The sequence below is a fragment of the Talaromyces atroroseus genome (assembly GCF_001907595.1).
Source record: "Talaromyces atroroseus strain IBT 11181 chromosome Unknown scaffold_13, whole genome shotgun sequence".
In the NCBI taxonomy this organism is placed as follows: Eukaryota; Fungi; Ascomycota; class Eurotiomycetes; order Eurotiales; family Trichocomaceae; genus Talaromyces; species Talaromyces atroroseus.
The window spans coordinates 121,086-139,132 of NW_017971445.1; the positions used below are offsets into that span (position 1 = coordinate 121,086).

The window sequence follows — 18,047 nt, forward strand, 5'->3', positions numbered from 1 at the left end:
CATGTAGATTTGTGAGTTTTTCCACGGAAAAGGCCCTGGGTTTCTCTCCAAGCTCTCCAATATTCTTTGTGGACTCTTGGCCCCGCGATATTGGTTAGAGCGAGTCTGTAGCTGTCATAATTGACCCAGGTACATGGATATATACACTGCTCCGCGAGTTCGCACCGACGGCAACCCGAGGACTGTGGACTTTGTAAAGATAGTAGAGGCCATACATGAGATTCTCGCATAAGAGAGACACTTACCTTATAACGCTATAAGATCCAGCCAGGTCTGGTAAGAATGTCAGACTCCCTGCCTGGCTGTACTCTTGTATACACCTTGAGCCGGATTGGGTAAGGCGCCGCCGTGTTTCCCGCTGTTGCCGGCAAAACTTCGTCCGTCCGTCGCGTCTTTCCATGACGGATTAACACAGCTAACTAAAGCAGACGGGCATGGCACAGAATAATACCGTGTAAATAAACAAAACAAGCAGCTGAAACCATGAACAACCAACAGCCGCAAATCCCACCCGAGGCGCAGTCAAATGGAATTACCCCGCGCAAGCGCCGCCGGGCCAAAATCGCCTGCGAGCCGTGTCGCGAGCGCAAGCGGAAATGCAACGCCCGACTGCCATGTGAAACGTGCATCCAGTACGAATACGACTGTTTTTATGCCGAGACCAAAAGGGCCAAACCAAGACTGTCGTCGAGTGTGCCAGAGCAGCTCCATGCGTCCCCTCAGTCGGATGGCACTGTCGCTACCACCGCGGAGAGCGGCAAAAAGCATGACCCCAAGCAGCCACCGCAGGGCCCTTTCCTTGGTCATCACCGACAGAAGCAGCCCGAGACATCGCTGGCCACTGTGAATAATAGTAATAATAATAGCAATAGCAATCCAAGCACCCACCTGCAGTCCCTCGAGGCAAACTCTGGCGCTGCTTTTGTGAGACGGTTGGGCCTGAAAATTGATCCGTCTAATGCGCCACGGCTTCATCTCTTTGCGTGGAATGTTGGAGATCGACTGGCCGGCTGCCCGTCTGGGACGCCAAAAAATATAACCAGTATTCTATCCAAAAACGAGATGATACATCTGGCATCTGTCCACTTTGACAAAGCCGCGGAGGTGTACGGATTTATTGACCGTGTCGTCTTCTTTCAGCGTCTGGAGGAACGATGGCGGAACCCGACAGTGATTACCACTTACGATCCTGTGCTATGCGGTGTGGCAGCTATGGGATTCCTTTTTACCCAGAAGTTCCCCGCCATCGTAGAGCCGGACTTGGTGGAAACTGCGCGAGCGTTGCTAGAGCGGCATTCACGGTCCACGCCGCCGTCGATGGATACTGTGACCGGCTGGTTGGTGCTCGTGGCTTACCTTCGAATGTCCTCATTGCCACACACGACCTGGTTGGCGAGTTGCTCGTTGATGCACGTCGCGGAAGCGGCAAACATACATCTCGAGTCGCCGTCCAATACCATTTTCGACAGGTCATCGGAAGATATCGACGTGGATAGTCGTCGCCGCCTGTGGGGACTGTCTCTGCACCTACATATATGGGCTTCCTTTGACCTCGGCAGAACAAAAATCACCATCCCAGGGGCATCCACGAAACCCGTGGCACCAAAGCCGGGAAATTACACGTCACAGATTTTGAGTTTTTTACCGTTGACGGACGAACTCGATCCCAACAAGACTCGCACGGTCGAGGACCTGGAAGCAGACATGGCTCAGGTTCTAGCCGAAGAGTGCGACCAACCCTGCGTCGTATTGTGCCAGGTCAATCTCTTGTTATGTATCTTCCGGCGACTGCGGGCACAAAAATCGAATATGCTAAATCTCCAGATGGATCGTATCCTGGAATTAGCCATGAAAGGAGTGCGCGCTGCTGACCAGCTGGTGGACACAATTAGTCCCTGGCATCACACCTCCAATATTCCGTTCCAGGTGATTTGTCTTTTGCTTTCGATTGATAACCGCGCTTCGCTTTCGTTGTTGGGGGATGCGATGCGTTGCCTTCAGAGAGTTGCAATGATGTGGGATACCCCTGTTATGCGGGAAGCATATAACACGGCATATCTGCTCATCCTCCTACATCAGCGATGCAAGGAAGAGGATGCCAAAACGCTTCGTGATGTTCTGGGCATACAACAGACTGCACCTGCCATGACATCGCACTCTACTTCTTCTGCGTACCCGATTAGTAGTAGCAACGACAACAATAGCCACTACAATAATAGCACCTTTCAGCAGCAGCAGCAACAGCAACAGCAACAGCCGACGACGGCGGCCACGACTGCTGATTCTGCCGAATTTCTATGGCTCGAAGATCTAATCGCTGATATGCCGAGTTTAAGGGAATTTGATCTGGGGCAGTTCCTAGTCCAGGACGCGTCCCAGCTGCAGGATGTTGGCGTTATGGGCGGTAATTTTGGGGCGGAATCCTTGTTGGGGTGAGGAACGCCCAGCTTGATCTGTCACTTGGATTAAGTGTTTGTTGGTCTTCAGTTCAGAATCGTTGGATTCACCATGTACGATTTGAATGAAACAGAATAAATGAGATACCACTAATTTCACCCGGACTTGAGTTGTATAAACGTGGTTGTGCTGCGGGGACTGCAAAATCTCGCCTAAGATGCAGCCTACACGGAGTACAATGGGGGGCGACTCAAATGAGTCGGCAGTAAACGTATTTTTCTAAACATTGACCATGTCCACTACATGAATTCTAGGGGAAAAGCCCGTGACCTACTATATGGACTCAGCTTCTCGTAGAGAGTGAAATTTGGTAAGGCATGGAAGCTGCTGGTAGACGATGGCTTGTTGCAAGCTCGTTGTATATCATCTGACGATAGCATATGGACGAGGGATAGGATTCCAGCATGTGACATGGGAATCGTTCGACTTGTTTCTTTGCTCATATCAAAGACATCATCCAGGTCGATATGCGGGACAAAGCAAAATATAGAAAGTCGCGCGGTAGATGCGATGTATGCCGTGACCATATCAGCAGACTTCGGCTTTGGATCATTCGACCGCCAGCGGCGACTATGTATGTATGTAACCCTATGGCTGCGCATGCTTGCAAAGATAAGCCGATACTCTGACAGGCTCCGAAAGACAACCAGTGTTGTACAGAACAAGACAAAAACGAACTAGTTACAGTAGTCTGATGATGTGCCTGAAGTCTAGGGCTTTTCCGGCTGGGATCGCCAGTCCAGCCACCGTCTTTTTCTACTGATGATTATCGTGAGCTAGAGGTCCAGATTTATAACTCATCGTTATTGACAATTTTGAATTTGTTGTCTGGCAAACATATAATCCTCGTTTTATTTAATGCGGAAATCTCGGGCATTTTGCGGAAAAAAACAGCTCTCGAAACATGAACACTGAAGATCATCCTCTCGACTCTGACCATGAGGAACATGCAACAGAATCGTCGCCTCTTCTTCCCAAGGCCGACCAGACAGCAGATAATAGAAATGAAGGACAAAACGGTCACTCAATTGTTGAAACACCAGTGCAGCAGCGAGCAAACACATCCATCGGCCCGCCGTTGTACATAAATCCACCACAACCCCAAGGACAACAACAACAACGCGGAAACAAAAGACAAGACACCCCATCATGGCCTGTCCCAGCAGGCCTGCCTCCGCGCGACGACGACGACGAGAGACTGATCATTTTCCGTCGCGCGATCGGGATCAACTACAACCTCGCAGCCGCCGACCCAGTGACCATGGAAGAAGGCCGCAAAAGGGCCGTAGGCATGTACAAGGCCGTGATCGATGCGCGCCGGTCCAAAACCAGGCAGTTCCGCGCCATGTGGTGTGTTATTCTCTTCTGCCACTTTGCGCAGATCATCATTGGCGCGTCACTGACGGCCCTGGGCCCGTTGGCCGATAATCACGGTGTAATTATTACTATTCTGGGGGCGTTGAATACCGTGATAGCTGGTGTACTAGCGCTGGTTAGTGGGCAAGGTGTGCCGGATCGGATTCAGAAAGACGAGATTGGTTATCGCAAGATTCAGGACTGGATCGAGGAGACGGAGTCGTTGTTGAGTGTGGGGATTATTGGTCGGAATCGAAAGGAGGTTGGCTTGTTGGTCGAGGAGGCTTTTAAGAAGTATAATGCGGCCAAGTCGAATGAGGAAAATAATCGTCCGAATTCGTATGTGAATGCTCCGGAGGAACCATCCAGAGCTTCGGGCGATGGCCATGGTGTAGCTACGTCCGCGGTGGCTGCAGTCCCATGGAACTAGGTCTGATGCTGTATGGAATTTGGGGGTTGTTTAAATACTGTTTCATGTATCTAGATGGTTGCGTCTTCACTGGTTCATGGAACCGTTTTGCATAGATGATGCTGAAATTTAGACATATACGACCTGCTCACATGTATAGGAAAGAATATGAAATTAAAGGATGTCTATGAAACTCTATTGTCCACTAAATGACTATAGCTCAAGTGTGCGTATCCAAAACAACGGGATAATAATCCTCTCCATAGGTAGAATTCAGCACAACAGCACCTGAGATATTCCCCTGCTCAAGCCTGACCCATGTCTCCGTCTGCGACCCCAGTGTCCTTTCATCTAAAAGAATCTGACGCGATCCGCGAGTCCAGGTACCATACCCTCCATACCCGCTGTGTCGATCAAAGCAAAGCACTACTCCGTCACCTTTGATATCCATCTCGGGAAGAGTTTTGTTCCATTTGAAGCACCTGTTATATGTATGCACTTAGGGAGGCCTTTAAAGTAGAACAGTATACAATCAATAGAGCCGGCTTACCAGTCATCTCCATGATCATGCCCGCTGAATGTAGCCATCAGGCCCTTCGTCTCGACCAAGGCTTTCATAAAAGGCTTATCTTGGCCTTTGTAGTTGAATGAGCCGTCCGAGGGACCCTGCTCGTCCAGTGGATCGTCGTCGTTGATGCCCGGTTCTTTATGAGGGTTTACACCGGGGCCTTGTTGGAATGCTAGCATGGCGGTGACGGGTATATGGAAAAATGCCAGTGATGGAATGGTTGTGTTGTGCAGATCGTTGAGTTTGTCGCGGGCCGTGGTGAACCAATTGACTACCTGTATACTTTCAGCCATTTGTCTTTCGTTTGCAAGGTAGTACGGTGATAGTAACCTACCGATGAATCAACATAGTTGTTGATAGCAACCACTTTACCGTCCTCATCTACCGTTTGAAACTCGTTGCCGCCTCGACTGTCGAAAAACCAGAGTATGGCCTTCGGAGTCATGTCGCTCTTATTAGCGGAATACACGGGCAAGTAGTAATTCGACACGCCTGAGCTGTAGCTATGCATAGGCACCATGCTCTGCGTCAGGCTGTTGGGATACCTTTTCTCGCGTGCAAAAATCTCTTGTCGCGACAGGTTGAATTCGCTGTCGTGGTTGCCATATGTCGATGCCCATAACAGACTGCGGTTGACGAGGGGTGCCACTATTCGGTCGACGTAGTCGCTGGAGTTGTGCTTGTAGGTATTTTCGCCAGTGATAAGATCGCCGTTGATGACGACGAGCTGGGGGTGTTCAATGTCTAAAATCGAGTTCATTACACGTGTTGAGTTGATGTCTTGCTGCGGACCCCAGGCCAGATTTTCGGCTGGTTTATGTAGACTGGATCAGCGTACGGGAGATTCATGAATAATTATATTCTAGCAAAAGAATAGCGATCAATGAGGGCCTGCTCTACCTTCACCATAATGCAGATCCGAGAACACCGCAATCTGGAATGTCCCATTGTCGGTAAACCGAAGAATTGGTTCACGGATTGCCAGCGCCATTGCACGCCCGACCCCAACGGCCAGGGCAAGAAATATGAGCGCCATGTGGTACGAATTTTGGACACCGTAGCTTTTTGAAAGATGTCACTCATTCGGGAGGCAATGTAGCTATATGGTAAACCAAGTAGCACTAGTGACTTCTAACTAAGTGAGAGCAAAACCACTCGGGATTTATCTTCGGCCCTCGTCGTGGTATTTCCTGATGCTAGTTGTTTTTGAGCCTAGCGGTGGTTACTCGTGGTGGAGCGTCATGCATGCTGGGTATATGTAGCTGCATGCTATTATTTCTTATCATACATCAAGGAATCATTAGCTACATGTAGTCTAGAACATGCAGTTGGCGGCTATGGACTGTTCTGTTTGCGGATGGACAAGTCGTTGACGTATGACTCCACAAACCCTATCGCGTAGCCCTAGCCCTAACCAAAACCGGCACAACGAGCCTCATACATTTGTTCAAGTTCGAGCACTCGTTGCATAGTAATTTCTCACTATGGGTTAGAATTATAAGGGCTAGTATGGATTCGAATGACAATTGCCGGTGTACTCGAATAATCGATATAGACTAAGGACTATGAAAGACGCTACTTAATCTTCAGATAAAACATTTTAATCGGAGTCTTGCTTGCTTATATCTTCGTAGATCTTGCTGTGCCAGATTTTGGCGTACAGATTTTGTTAGTTCTTGAGTGAAGTGTTGATCCTACCTTCAGACTTACAACAGGACCTTAAAAGAGTCGTGGGAGTACTTCATTCCATGATGTGATATCAGAATGTTTGGCATGTACATAGGTAAGATATCGACACTTCTAAACATGGCCCAGTTCTCGTAATGTTGAAGAAACGAAAGGCAAAGAAGAGAAGAAACGAGTGACAAGAGAGGAAGGCACCAAAATACGAAAATGTCGTACTGAAGAGGATAGTGGAGGCTGCAGGCACGACTGCACTTTTAGCTCTACTTTACAGAAGGTTGGTTATGGAAAGGACAAGGAATTGTTATAGTCTAAAGTAAATCCATCCCATTTCTATGTTGTTTGCTGGTGTACCAGTGCACAGAGTACTGCCTACCTACCGAGGAACACATCAAGGATAAAGATATGGATTATACGAGGGACAGATTTGAGGAACTTTTCTGCTCAAGACAGCAATAGTATGACTATTGAAAGTTGTATATATTATGTCATGTTCTACAGCATCTAAAGGCCCAGTCAATAGAGATAGAATGTGAATATCAAAATCGACAGAGCTAGCTGCAGGTCCCGGCCAGACCTCTTGGTAACAAGATCAAATTCCCTCACCATGACTCACATTGAATATGAAACAATCAAAGGAAGTTGAATAAGCAGCTGACCTTGGTTCTTTCGTCTAGTCTCAAGAGCCAATTGTGTGAGTGCAGCTGCCTGCCTTTTGCCACCCTCCCCCTGTGCCGAGAGATATCTGAAGCCGCCTTGAATATAGCGTTACGCTGCAGAGTAGTGATACTGCTAATAGCCAATGCCTTCCGTGTCACGAAGAGGATTTCTGTTGCCCAGCCATTGTCTTTGTTGGGGTGTTGAGAATAGTTGCGTTACGCATGTGCTGTAACGCAGCCCCCCTCTTCTGCACACATAAATTCAGAAAATTCTTTCTCATCCTTCTCTCTTTCCTTTCCTGCTTGGGCTTTCTCTTCAGGGTTCCTCCAGTCTTTGCTTCAGTTTTTTCATAGCACATCGCAAATTCAGATTCTTTATCTACAGCTTCATATCACACATACAAAGGCAGTCCTTGCAGAGTAAGTTCTGGCATTGTTTGTTGCTGAATGGAAGGTTATAAAGAGCATTCATCGCAGAAAACTGTGAAAGGATGTGTTCATGTCCTCACAAAGACCCTTACTGACACTACAAAACAACAGAAAGCCCTTCAAGATGCCTGGTGGTAGAACCGCGGCCTATCGGAACACAGGAGACGGTGATATAACCCCTGTTTCTAGCGTCGACCTCCATGCGTGCAAGGGGAACTTGACTATTGTCCGCCGCAATATCGAATGGCGTGGATCTGCTCTGGACATTACCAACTCCATGCAGCGAAAGGCCGTTATGATCTATACCCATGGGGTAGTCGTTAGACAGTCTCCCTGTATGAGATGTGTCCACGGAAGTGGCCCCTTTAAGGAGTGCGTCGTGGCCTTCAACGACCAGGGCTACATCGCCAACGGTGTTTGTGCCAATTGCTACTGGCTCCATCGCACCGACGTTTGCGGCACTCGCCACAACCTCCCCTGTCAAGAGTTATTCAACGCCGGGCTTGATCTTGGGGAATTTGAGGAAGTCTGCAAGGCTCAATGCGGCGGAATTCATATACGCAACAACAATGCCCTACCCGTTCTCGCAGCGGCTCCCCCGATGGCTCTCCCGGCAGCTCCTCAGATGGCTCCTCAGATGGCTACTCCTATGGCTTCCCTGATGCCACCCCCGATGCCACCTGTCACCCAAACTCAAGCCGGCAACGCTACTAGCCGACACATCAGCGGCCCCCGTCAGCGTAAGAGAAAGGCACAGAGCGTTGGACGTAACGTGATTTCGCTCCCAGAAAGGCCAAGGAAGAGGGGACCGGGCGGATTCCATGGTTACCCTGCCGTCAACGTCAACTATGGAGCGCAGAACTGAGTGGAAACACGCTTCGTTCTGAACGTCACTCGCCGACGATTGAATATGTGAGCTTGGGGGGGAACGTGGTTTGCATGCGGAAAGCTTGAAGGATGGTTATATCTAGCATATTCAGCTGGATACGTGGTGCGGATTTGAAATGAATGAGGAGCTGGTAGTGGTTATTCGGTTTTCAAAGGTCTTGTCTATCAGTGCTCTTGCTAATGGCTTGCAGCTGGTGATACTTGGCTTTCGTGTATTTAGCTTAGAAGAGAGGTGTCGATGAATGCATGCAGTTCGTATGACGAGGAGTCCATACTTGTTTTCAAGACTTCTTCCAGGAGACTTGGTGTTTGAGACATGACAACTAGAATAATTGCTCTGATGACAGAAATTACATCCGCTTGCACCCATTCTTTGTTCAGATGCAGCACTTATTCTACGTTTGAGTCAAGAGAGGACTCAATTTGCAGGAATATTCCACAAGAAAAGGCATTTCAAAGGAAGATCTCCATTATAGGCTATTATTACTTTCTGTGACTGATTTTTACAGGGAGATATTTTCATAATAGGCCAATTGCCTTTTCAGCACTAGCGTACTTTTCATGATATATCTAACATCACCCTGTAAAGTGCCCCCAAAGAAATTTCACCCTACTGCTTGTTCTTTATACCCATCTTCTGTCATCTTCAATCTTGAGACAAGGTAGGGTCATCTCCTTAGACTCTTAGACTCACATCAAGGCTTACATCACTTTTCAATAGCACGTCATCATGGTGGTAAAACACACCCTTGAGTCAGTACTGGCTGAGGTCGATGCCAAAGGCAAACGCCGTCGAGACATTGCCTGGAAAAACAACACCCCCCAGCACTTCAACGAACGCGATCCAAACCATCGCAGCGCGCTTATATCCTACTTGACTGGCGTCGAAGTCCCCAGCAAAGCAATCTGCATCAGATGCATAATGAACAGTGGCCCAATGCAGAAGTGTGTTGTCTCTCTGGACCGCAATGGACGCTACAAACACAAAGCCTGCAGCAACTGTCGCTGGTATCAGAAGTCAGATTGTTGCACATTCAACAAGATGAAACCCTGCACCATTCTACGCATCTTACAATATCCTGTGGGTGAATTCGAGAAGCCCTGCTTGAAGTCTTGCAACAATAATTGTGTGGCAGAGCTGGATCTCCCCTGTCCTTCTTCCTATCGTGGGATGAACCAAGAGAGGTATTTGCCTCGTGTCCGTCCTGTTCCTCATCTTATCTTTGTTCCTCCTCCTCGTCCAGCATCTGTCACTCGTCCTATTCTGCGTCCGTTGACTCTGCTTCGTCCGAGTCCTGCTGCCATGGCCATGCGCCCAATAAACAACCAGACCCATGACGCCAGTGTCACCCTTCCTCCGATTGTTCACCATAATGATCGACAAACTGATTCTATGACTGTACCCGACGGCTATCTTGAGAATCTATCTGCCATGAAGGCGAGACAAATCAATCCCAACATCATAACCGCTGAAACACAGGAAGTCATCGATAGGCCATACACCGCGGAGGACAGGGAGAGAATCAACCTTCGTTTGCTCAGCATTGCGGCTGACCACATCGAAACCTTTGGAGTAATGGACCCTCTCTTACTGATTTGATCAGCTGTTGTTTGTCGAGAGGAGGGCAAATGAAGAGAATAAAAGAAAACATTGTATGAAAGATGGATTTGATGCAGTCAAGGAAATGATGTGTTTGTTTCGATGCAGAGGCACTGCGTTCTGTCGACTTCAAACTCGCATAGGGGCAAAACATGAAACAGTGATATGGCGAGTTACCTGGATAGGCTATGTATGTAGTCTTGAATTGACTTGTTTGGACTGTCCTTCTGCTGTTGCTTGTCCCTTTGCCCCGGATGACCAAGTCGGCGAGTCAGAAGAAATACTGATCCTGCTCGCAGGACACCTGCGTCACAGTTTCTCCCAGTGAAGTCCAAAACTACAAATTTAAGCATTCTATGGTCGGCCACGAAGATTGTGACAAGCTACTCCTTCTGTTAATATATATACTGCGTCTCATTTGCCGCCCCGTAGCCACAGAAGAACCTATAGTCACAGTGACCGCCGCGAATGTCCTACCGGTGCGGATCCTTAAAGAGTCAGGTGAGTGACTGTCTAACGAGATATGTTAAATGATAAAACTAATGCATATAGGTGTCGTTTCTCCCCCCGCTGAGCGTACAGAACTTGTTAATGAAAATGTTAAACGCCTAAAACTCTACCCATAGTCATAATGATGGTGTAATCGCTTCAGTCTTTTTCATGAGACTTATGCTCGAGCATCTTTTGTAGGCCCAAAGGACCACAACCCGATTCATGCTCTGATATGACTGCGAATACCATCGCGTTAGGGATGCCGGCGGATGGGCTAAATGCTTGGAGGAACGGACTGTTAAAAATGGGTTGAACTGGATAGGTCATTCTGCCTATTGAATTCTCGACAGCTCGACAATCGTTCGGGATGGAGAGCTGTGGACGGGACTTCGCAAAGAACTTCTCCAAACTTTGAAGTTGCGAAGCCTGCTCTCTACTTCCTACGGGCTTTCCACTTAAAGAATTCGGAGAATCTAGCTGACATGAATGTTTCAAAGGTTCTCAAGACTCAGGCTAAATGAAGCATATTCTCCTAAGCAGAGGATGATCCAGGCAATCGAATGGAATGCCCGGTATCTTTGGAAATATCATCGAACATTTCTCCGATTGGAGCAACGTAAGACACTCCAGTCGCAGGATTGATTGCATATATCACACCAACAAGAGCGTTAGTAATACGACTCACAAGCCACGCACCGCAATCACCTGATTCACCAAAGTTCTTGTATCCAAGCTGCGGAACGACGGCTCATTCAGTTGTTTCTATTGTTTGATCACCCTCACCCCCTGCTCGAAAGCGTACGTAGCTCTTCGTTGCATTCACGGTCCCGCCAGTGAAATCGGGGTATTGAGCCTTGAAGACCGTCAACCCGGGTCTGAGATAGTCAAGCCGGTCAGGTGACCGAATCTTTCCAAAGGCCCATGGCACGACATTTGGTATCGTATTAGCATCCTTTAAACAAGCTTGTGTATCCTCATCCAATGCAATAAGCGCCCAGTCAAGATGATGGTTTTGTATGACACGGTTTCCTGAGAATGCACAAACCGTACCGATACTGCAATCAGCTGATGTTATACGCTCTAGTGTTTGGTCGAGTTGCTCGTTCTGTGACTTTAAATCCGCTAGGTGAGTCCTGAGAGAATCGAGCATCTTATCTGCATGTTCTTCGCGGGTATTCATCTCTTCTTCGATCTCCTTAATTTGTCTGTTGACGCATCTCAGGTCGTCGCTGACTTGCTCAAACCAATCCTGCCATACTATCTCACTTGGATACGCACATCGAATGATTCCATAATTTTGAAGGGGATGTTGTTGCGGTCCTACAAACCAGGTTCAACTCATGAATTTCCAATATAATCTTCAACTTTAACATACCGGGGCCAATATTCATGTTTGTATCTGGAGTAACATTGTGAGAAGGCAGATACGAATGGCAGGTCAATGCACATGTATCTCTGTGAACGCCGGAATCATCATAAAGCTCCACAATGCCTCCAATTGTACCTTCGACGGGAGTTTTCAACCCTTCACCAAAGGATATCCTACTCCCAGGTGACAAGTAAGCTTGCTCCTTATATTTCCTGGTCACTGTTCCCGCATAGCGACCTACGTCCGCAGCTCGCATCTCTACACGACATCGTGCAATATCGTAGATCTCGACTAGAAATGTAACAAGCGGCATTGTTATCGGTGGCATGTCGTATACAGTAATAAACAAAGTAGTCTCTGTGCTGGGCACTTTTCCTCGCCTTCCTTTACACTCGAAACATTCGACTGCCCCCCAATCGAGATCCATCTTCTGAAGCTTAAATATCGTCTTTTCGGCAACGCCGTCCCACTTGGGGACAATTTGGTTCGAAGAATGAAGTGCTACCATGTGTGTAATTTCGAATCGGCCATGCTCAGTGTTGACATCTGGGTATACGATGCTCGTGGCTGCGGGGTGGTTGACGGTCAGATTTGCAGGCCAGGATGACGTTGGGATATCGATGTCTTTGGCATGTGGAGACACGAGCTTCAAAGCTGAAACCATCTTGATAAACACCAGGGTGGTACACAAGATCAGAATATTTGCATACAGACGAAAGCTGGCGGGAGTGAATATGGCTCGTTTGGTTGCTGGATTCCATGAGGTCCTGTCGTGGCCCGATTCGGCAAGTTGGGCTAACGGAATAACAATCAGCCTTTCCCTTTCTCTTTGTCATCCACAGTACCTACACTATTTACACAGGTATCTTATCTTAAAAATTACTACAGTCGCCAGCAGACATACGCTTTAGTCTGATTTCTAATATCTGCTACATATATTGAATACATCAACACAGCCAAAACGCCTCAGTCATTTCATGCCAGCCCAGGAGGAGGGTTCTTCGTGAGATACTCTCCCAGCGTGGTGAGTTTTCCACGGGCATTCTCGACAGTCCAGGCCACCTTCTCCTTTGACTCACTGCCATAGTACCCAAACTCTTCAATATACAGCAACATTTCAATCAGACAGTCCGCTGCTTCCGGAGGCAGAAATCCCTCGAATACCTCGACAGGTATCTGGTTGTACTTGACCATCTTGCCGCTGACACGACTCATGGTCTGCACAATCTCTTCCATAGAGTAGAAATTGGTGGCGGCAGAAAGAATCTGGCCCTTAAATTTCTCAGGTTCAGCCAGAATTGCACCAACATACTTGCCAGTGTCATTCTCGGTATCGATGAGCGGTAGCTTTGATTCCGGACGGAGGATGTTGGCGACGGCAAAGGTGCCATCGCTCATATGATGAGGAGCCATATTGGTTGAGAAGTTCTGCATAAACGATGCTGGCGCGAAGAATGCACTTTTTATTGGAAGGCTACGGATATATTGCTCGACTTCATATTTGCAATCAAAGGAATCCACGCGTGCATATTTCCCTTTGGATTCTATCGTAGGTGCGGACAGGGTGCTCCAAATCAGGTACTTGACGCCGGCAGCGACGGCGGCATCAGCCACAGATCGCCCTTGACGGACTTCGCGCTCTTTAGTCCTGCCATCATATATTGTTGCTGTAGTGGCGAAGACGGTGTGGGCATCTCTAAGGGCGGTTTGGATAGATGCAACGTCATCCAAGTCGCCCTCGACGACTTCGATACCTTTTGCTGAGAGGGCCTTTGCAGCGAGCTGCTCCGTGTTTCGTGTCACGGCACGTACAGAATACTCCTTACTGAGCACGGGGTCTGCGATCACATAGTTGGCGATTGAGCCGCCCTGGTTGCCCGTGGCGCCGAAAACGGTAAGGATTTTGCTCATTTGATATGTGAAAAGAATGTGTAAAATACTATTAATTATGTGAGGAGTACATTTACAAGAATAGCCCAAGCAGGCGACGAATAACTGACTTTATACTCGATTGTGCTATCAAAAGATAAAGCTGTATACGATCTCCGCTCTAAAGCCGAAGATAAAGCCGACGATTAGACCGTAGGTAAAGCCGTACCATGATTCGCACTGGTACACATACACGCGAGACAGTATCAAGGAGGCGTAGAAGATAACTTCGGAGAGCGTCGCATGTTCGTATTGTGTTGGGATTGGCCATTTGATGCTGGCGGAGGGCGGAACAGATACTAGCAAGGCTCGGAATACATGAGGTAACTGATCCATATGAATAGAATTTCAGGTTTTGCTACAATGCATCACATCTCCGCGAGAAAATAAAAAGGCAGAGAGCATCTAGGCTGTTGCACCTGCGTAAGGCTTGCAGCACTAGAAATGTTGAAGATCCAAATGTAAGATTGGATAAGTGATTGGTTGCGTTAATAGCCGTGTCAAGCCGCCGATGCCTGAACACTATAAAATTGCAGACAGAGCGCAATTATATTCTAAGGAACAAAAACAGGAGGAAAGGCTTACACCGTCGCTGCTTATACAGGCACCTTTCAGTCAACTGAATGCGCATCATCCCATAGCACGTACGCCCAATTCCAATAATGCCACTCAGAGAGGTATACGCATCGAACTTACCTACAGCGTTTTGCCGCCATAGGTCACGATGAAGAGGCTTGCCTTCTCCCCAGCGCTGTAACTATGCTTGGTTTGGTTGTTCTAAAATAGGCCAAGAAGTGACCACTTCTGCAATGTCGTCGCGCTCGTATCTGTCTGCCGGCGAGAGGAGCGGAAGTTTGGCTTCCATTTTAAGCCCGCTGACTTCGTGAAGCCTTGCAGCGAGGACCTCGCGCAGATTGTTTGCTATGGAATTTTGCCTGTAGTCATGGGACTCGCTCAAGAACTTGTAACTTGTACAGGAAGTATGGGCCGAGGTCCAGCATTTAATTGCGGAAGAAGGCGAGGATAGGCCGTGCGTCGACTAGGATTGTTAGCAATAATTTCCTTATTCTTCTTCCATTCTTCCCTTTACCGTCTTTTTGGATAAAAGGAAAGGCCAACGGAGTATCAATAAACGCACCTCGCCGCTTGCATGTATTCTCAAATGCCGCTCCCAGTGACGAAGCAAGATAGGAGGATTCTAGCGGTGACGACGATGCAGAATCCCTATCTAGATGAAGTAGCACAGCGAGAATTTCTCGGTAGATCCGAATGTATCTTTGCTTCATATATTGAAACAGGCATAACATTTCTTCGACATCCCAAGGCGGTATGCTTCCGCAAATTAAGCGCCATGCCTCCTCGTGCGAAAAAGTCATGTCCTCCCATTCGTTGTAAGACGGTCTATAGGGCGTCTCTATGCGCAAGGCTAGAGAGAAAGAGAAACATTCCGGCTCACCAAAGATACAGTGCCAAGTCTGCAGACGGTAGAAAGCGCGAAAAAACCGAGCGCGCTCCGTATGCGAGAATTTGAGGTCCAGTGACTTCCACGTTGGGTGCCCTGCCGGTTTCCACCAAGGCGGCTCTTCGATTCTAGTAGAGAAATCATCCATGAGGTAGATCGCAGCTTTGTGTAATTTGAACAACTTGATGATTTCGTCGATGCTGAAGGAGTCATGTTTGTATTTCTTGCCTTCGCGTGTTCCGCGGCGTCGGCAATCTAGTAATTCTATGATTTTGTCTCTGTTCCTGGGGTCTTCAGCGATGACGCCTTCAGAGTGAAGGGCGACGAGTGCTTCGGATATTTCTACTTCGCCATTGTATTGGCGAAGCAGCAGATTGAACATGTGTTGTGAGCAGACTGTGTAGTATCTGGAGGAAGCTAGAGCAAGGGAACGAATGGATGAGATGTCGGGTATTTGCTCTAGGACAGACATCTTCAACTCCACAGGCAGCCCATCCAGCGTGTTCATTGCTCGGTCTAGATATATTAGCAGCGTTCTACGCATGCGCAGATGAGCGTATCTAGGTAACAGGGCGGTTATGACAACCCTCTCGGACGGAGTGCTCTACCAGGGTGAAAATCGTGAGTATCGAACTGCTTCTTTCACTGACGCCCAGCCCAAGGACAGGGGTATGCTGAGCAAGTAAACCCGGTACACAACAAGAGAAAGGTGACCACAAACATGACGGAAAGTTCTAGTCGCAGACTAAGCGCGAGGATAATCAAGATTTCAAGCCACCAATTGGCGGTGCTGGGAGGAGGAAGAGGCAGATAGCCTGCTATCAGAGAGGTCTCCCAAGTTGTTAAGATTTCGTATTTTAATGCTCTTCTCTGTTTCCAAACAATCTAAGATGTAATGTGAAATCTTCACTCCTGATTGGCTCGTTTCTGGCAACTGCGTCTCTGATTGGCTGGTCAGCGGAGGTATATATCATCCGCTAGCTATCACAAGCTGATATTCTGTGAATAGATCCAGTTCTTTTTTTTTGATTGTAGAGTATTCAGCTGAGTGCAAAACATACCATCTCCGCAAAATGTCATTTTGTGCCAAATGTTGGTTTTGCAAAAGAAAATTATCTATCTAATTGGTTAGATATAAGCAAGATGGATACGTGGTGGTTCAAGATATTGCCACTTGCGGTCATCGATAAATGATAATTGTGGACCTTGATACATAACTTGGTTAACAAGCACGTGTAGCTGCCTAAATATTCCTGGTCGTACCATTGAATATTGGCAAAAGCTACGATTTTTCTATAAACAACTTGTGCGTTGGAAGCCTCAGAATTTTCGATAGCGCTTACGCAGTTAAATTGCTCTCTTTGTTGTTAGGAAGTTGTTGGCATATGGGCCTTCTTCAACAATGGAGGGATCTTCACTTACAGCTGATATGCTAGCAGACCTTGAACCCCCCCATGAGGTCAGGCTGTCACCGTCTGCAAAGCATGCAGTGTACACTCTGCGTTCGGACTGGAATCGACCCAAGGGTAATTGGGTATCGTCGCTTTGGATCGTGAAGATCGGCAATCGCCATTCAGCACGGCAACTGACGCCTGGAGAAAGTAATGACTCCTGGCCGCAGTTTAGTCCAGACGGAAGCTCAATTGCGTTTCTTTCAAACCGAGCAAGCGAGGGCGTTACTGGCGTCTGGCTCTTGGACCTTGGCAGTGGTGACGTGATTCCTCTGACACCAACAGGTCAAGGGAAGAGTGTCTACAAGTTTGCTTGGAGTAGAGACGGGAAGTATATCGCGTACCTGAGTGCGGACGAAACTTCGGAGGAGCAAAGAGCCAGATATGAAAGGAAAGACGACCCTATTGTTTACGGCCAAGACTGGGAGTACGCGCGACTTCGTACTATCGAGGTTGCTACCAAGAAAGTTAATACTGTGGTATCTTCGAACTTTCATGTCTACGACTTCGCGTTCAGTCCAGATTCAAAAAGTCTAGCTTATGCGACGGCAAAAACACCTGAAAGTGCATCGGCCGAGACCAATGGTACCTCGCTGGCAGTAGTGCCGCTGGAAGACCGAAGCGTGGTCAACTTATCGCACTTTCCAGGTCAAATCAACGATCTTTGCTGGATCTCGTCTGGTCTGTGGTGGAGGGGAATATATGACTCGAAGACCATATTATCATCGAAGACAGTGTACAATTTGTCACTTGATACCAAGGAATGGAGCCGACATGCTTTTGGTGAGAACAACTGCGCTTCTACTTGGGCCCTGCCCCCTGGTTTACAACAGGCATCCGATAGCACCATAGTGGCCGAAGTGCAGCATGGTCTTGCAGATCAGCTCCACGCCTTACCGGAGGGAACTTTGCTGCACGACGAACTGCGTGAAATCAGGGGCTTCGATGCCGTGTTCAAAGATGGAAATGTGGTTCTAACTGTGGTTAAAAGTAGCGGGAGTTCCCCTAACGAACTCTATTCAATTGTTAATGGCGAGACTGTCCAGCTCTCTAACCACGGCGAAGACATTGCAAAGTTGGAAATTGCAACTGCCGAGCCCTTCTATGCCAAAGCACAAGACGGCACGGAACTCGACGGCGTCCTTGTAACTCCGAAGAATTACAAACGCACCCAAGCCATGGCCAACCGTCGTCGTCGCTCATGGTGGGCCGTATCAGAGAACTTCTTGTGGTTTTGATCTACCATTTTTCAACTGGTCTGCTTGGTTTGCCTCTGCAGGATATGCAGTCTTGTG

At 48.0% G+C, this 18,047-nt stretch overlaps 7 protein-coding genes across 7 annotated transcripts; 5 read left to right on the plus strand and 2 right to left on the minus strand.

The window, feature by feature from the left end:
- Positions 1-483: 483 nt before the first annotated feature.
- UA08_08082 (hypothetical protein) lies at positions 484-2,436 on the plus strand (the record flags this gene model as incomplete). Its single annotated transcript, XM_020263285.1, has 1 exon — positions 484-2,436. The coding sequence occupies one exon, from the start codon at positions 484-486 to the stop codon at positions 2,434-2,436; it is 1,953 nt and encodes a 650-aa protein (XP_020116682.1).
- A 925-nt stretch (positions 2,437-3,361) lies between these two features.
- UA08_08083 (hypothetical protein) lies at positions 3,362-4,243 on the plus strand (the record flags this gene model as incomplete). Its single annotated transcript, XM_020263286.1, has 1 exon — positions 3,362-4,243. One exon carries the CDS (start codon positions 3,362-3,364, stop codon positions 4,241-4,243), a length of 882 nt encoding a protein of 293 aa, XP_020116687.1.
- Positions 4,244-4,442: 199 nt separating this feature from the next.
- Positions 4,443-5,826, minus strand: UA08_08084 (hypothetical protein; the record flags this gene model as incomplete). The annotated part of the gene is made up of 4 exons (XM_020263287.1): positions 4,443-4,704; positions 4,773-5,065; positions 5,125-5,534; positions 5,691-5,826. 4 exons carry the CDS (start codon positions 5,824-5,826, stop codon positions 4,443-4,445), a joined length of 1,101 nt encoding a protein of 366 aa, XP_020116688.1.
- A 1,859-nt stretch (positions 5,827-7,685) lies between these two features.
- On the plus strand, positions 7,686-8,426 carry UA08_08085 (hypothetical protein; the record flags this gene model as incomplete). Its single annotated transcript, XM_020263289.1, has 1 exon — positions 7,686-8,426. One exon carries the CDS (start codon positions 7,686-7,688, stop codon positions 8,424-8,426), a length of 741 nt encoding a protein of 246 aa, XP_020116685.1.
- A 753-nt stretch (positions 8,427-9,179) lies between these two features.
- Positions 9,180-10,049, plus strand: UA08_08086 (hypothetical protein; the record flags this gene model as incomplete). The annotated part of the gene is made up of 1 exon (XM_020263290.1): positions 9,180-10,049. One exon carries the CDS (start codon positions 9,180-9,182, stop codon positions 10,047-10,049), a length of 870 nt encoding a protein of 289 aa, XP_020116686.1.
- Positions 10,050-11,289: 1,240 nt separating this feature from the next.
- On the minus strand, positions 11,290-16,381 carry UA08_08087 (hypothetical protein; the record flags this gene model as incomplete). The annotated part of the gene is made up of 9 exons (XM_020263291.1): positions 11,290-11,861; positions 11,917-12,737; positions 12,815-12,836; positions 12,990-13,849; positions 14,033-14,166; positions 14,540-14,596; positions 14,639-14,760; positions 14,978-15,817; positions 16,363-16,381. The coding sequence occupies 9 exons, from the start codon at positions 16,379-16,381 to the stop codon at positions 11,290-11,292; spliced, it is 3,447 nt and encodes a 1,148-aa protein (XP_020116679.1).
- Positions 16,382-16,703: 322 nt separating this feature from the next.
- Positions 16,704-17,990, plus strand: UA08_08088 (hypothetical protein; the record flags this gene model as incomplete). The annotated part of the gene is made up of 1 exon (XM_020263292.1): positions 16,704-17,990. One exon carries the CDS (start codon positions 16,704-16,706, stop codon positions 17,988-17,990), a length of 1,287 nt encoding a protein of 428 aa, XP_020116680.1.
- Between the last annotated feature and the right edge of the window lie 57 nt (positions 17,991-18,047).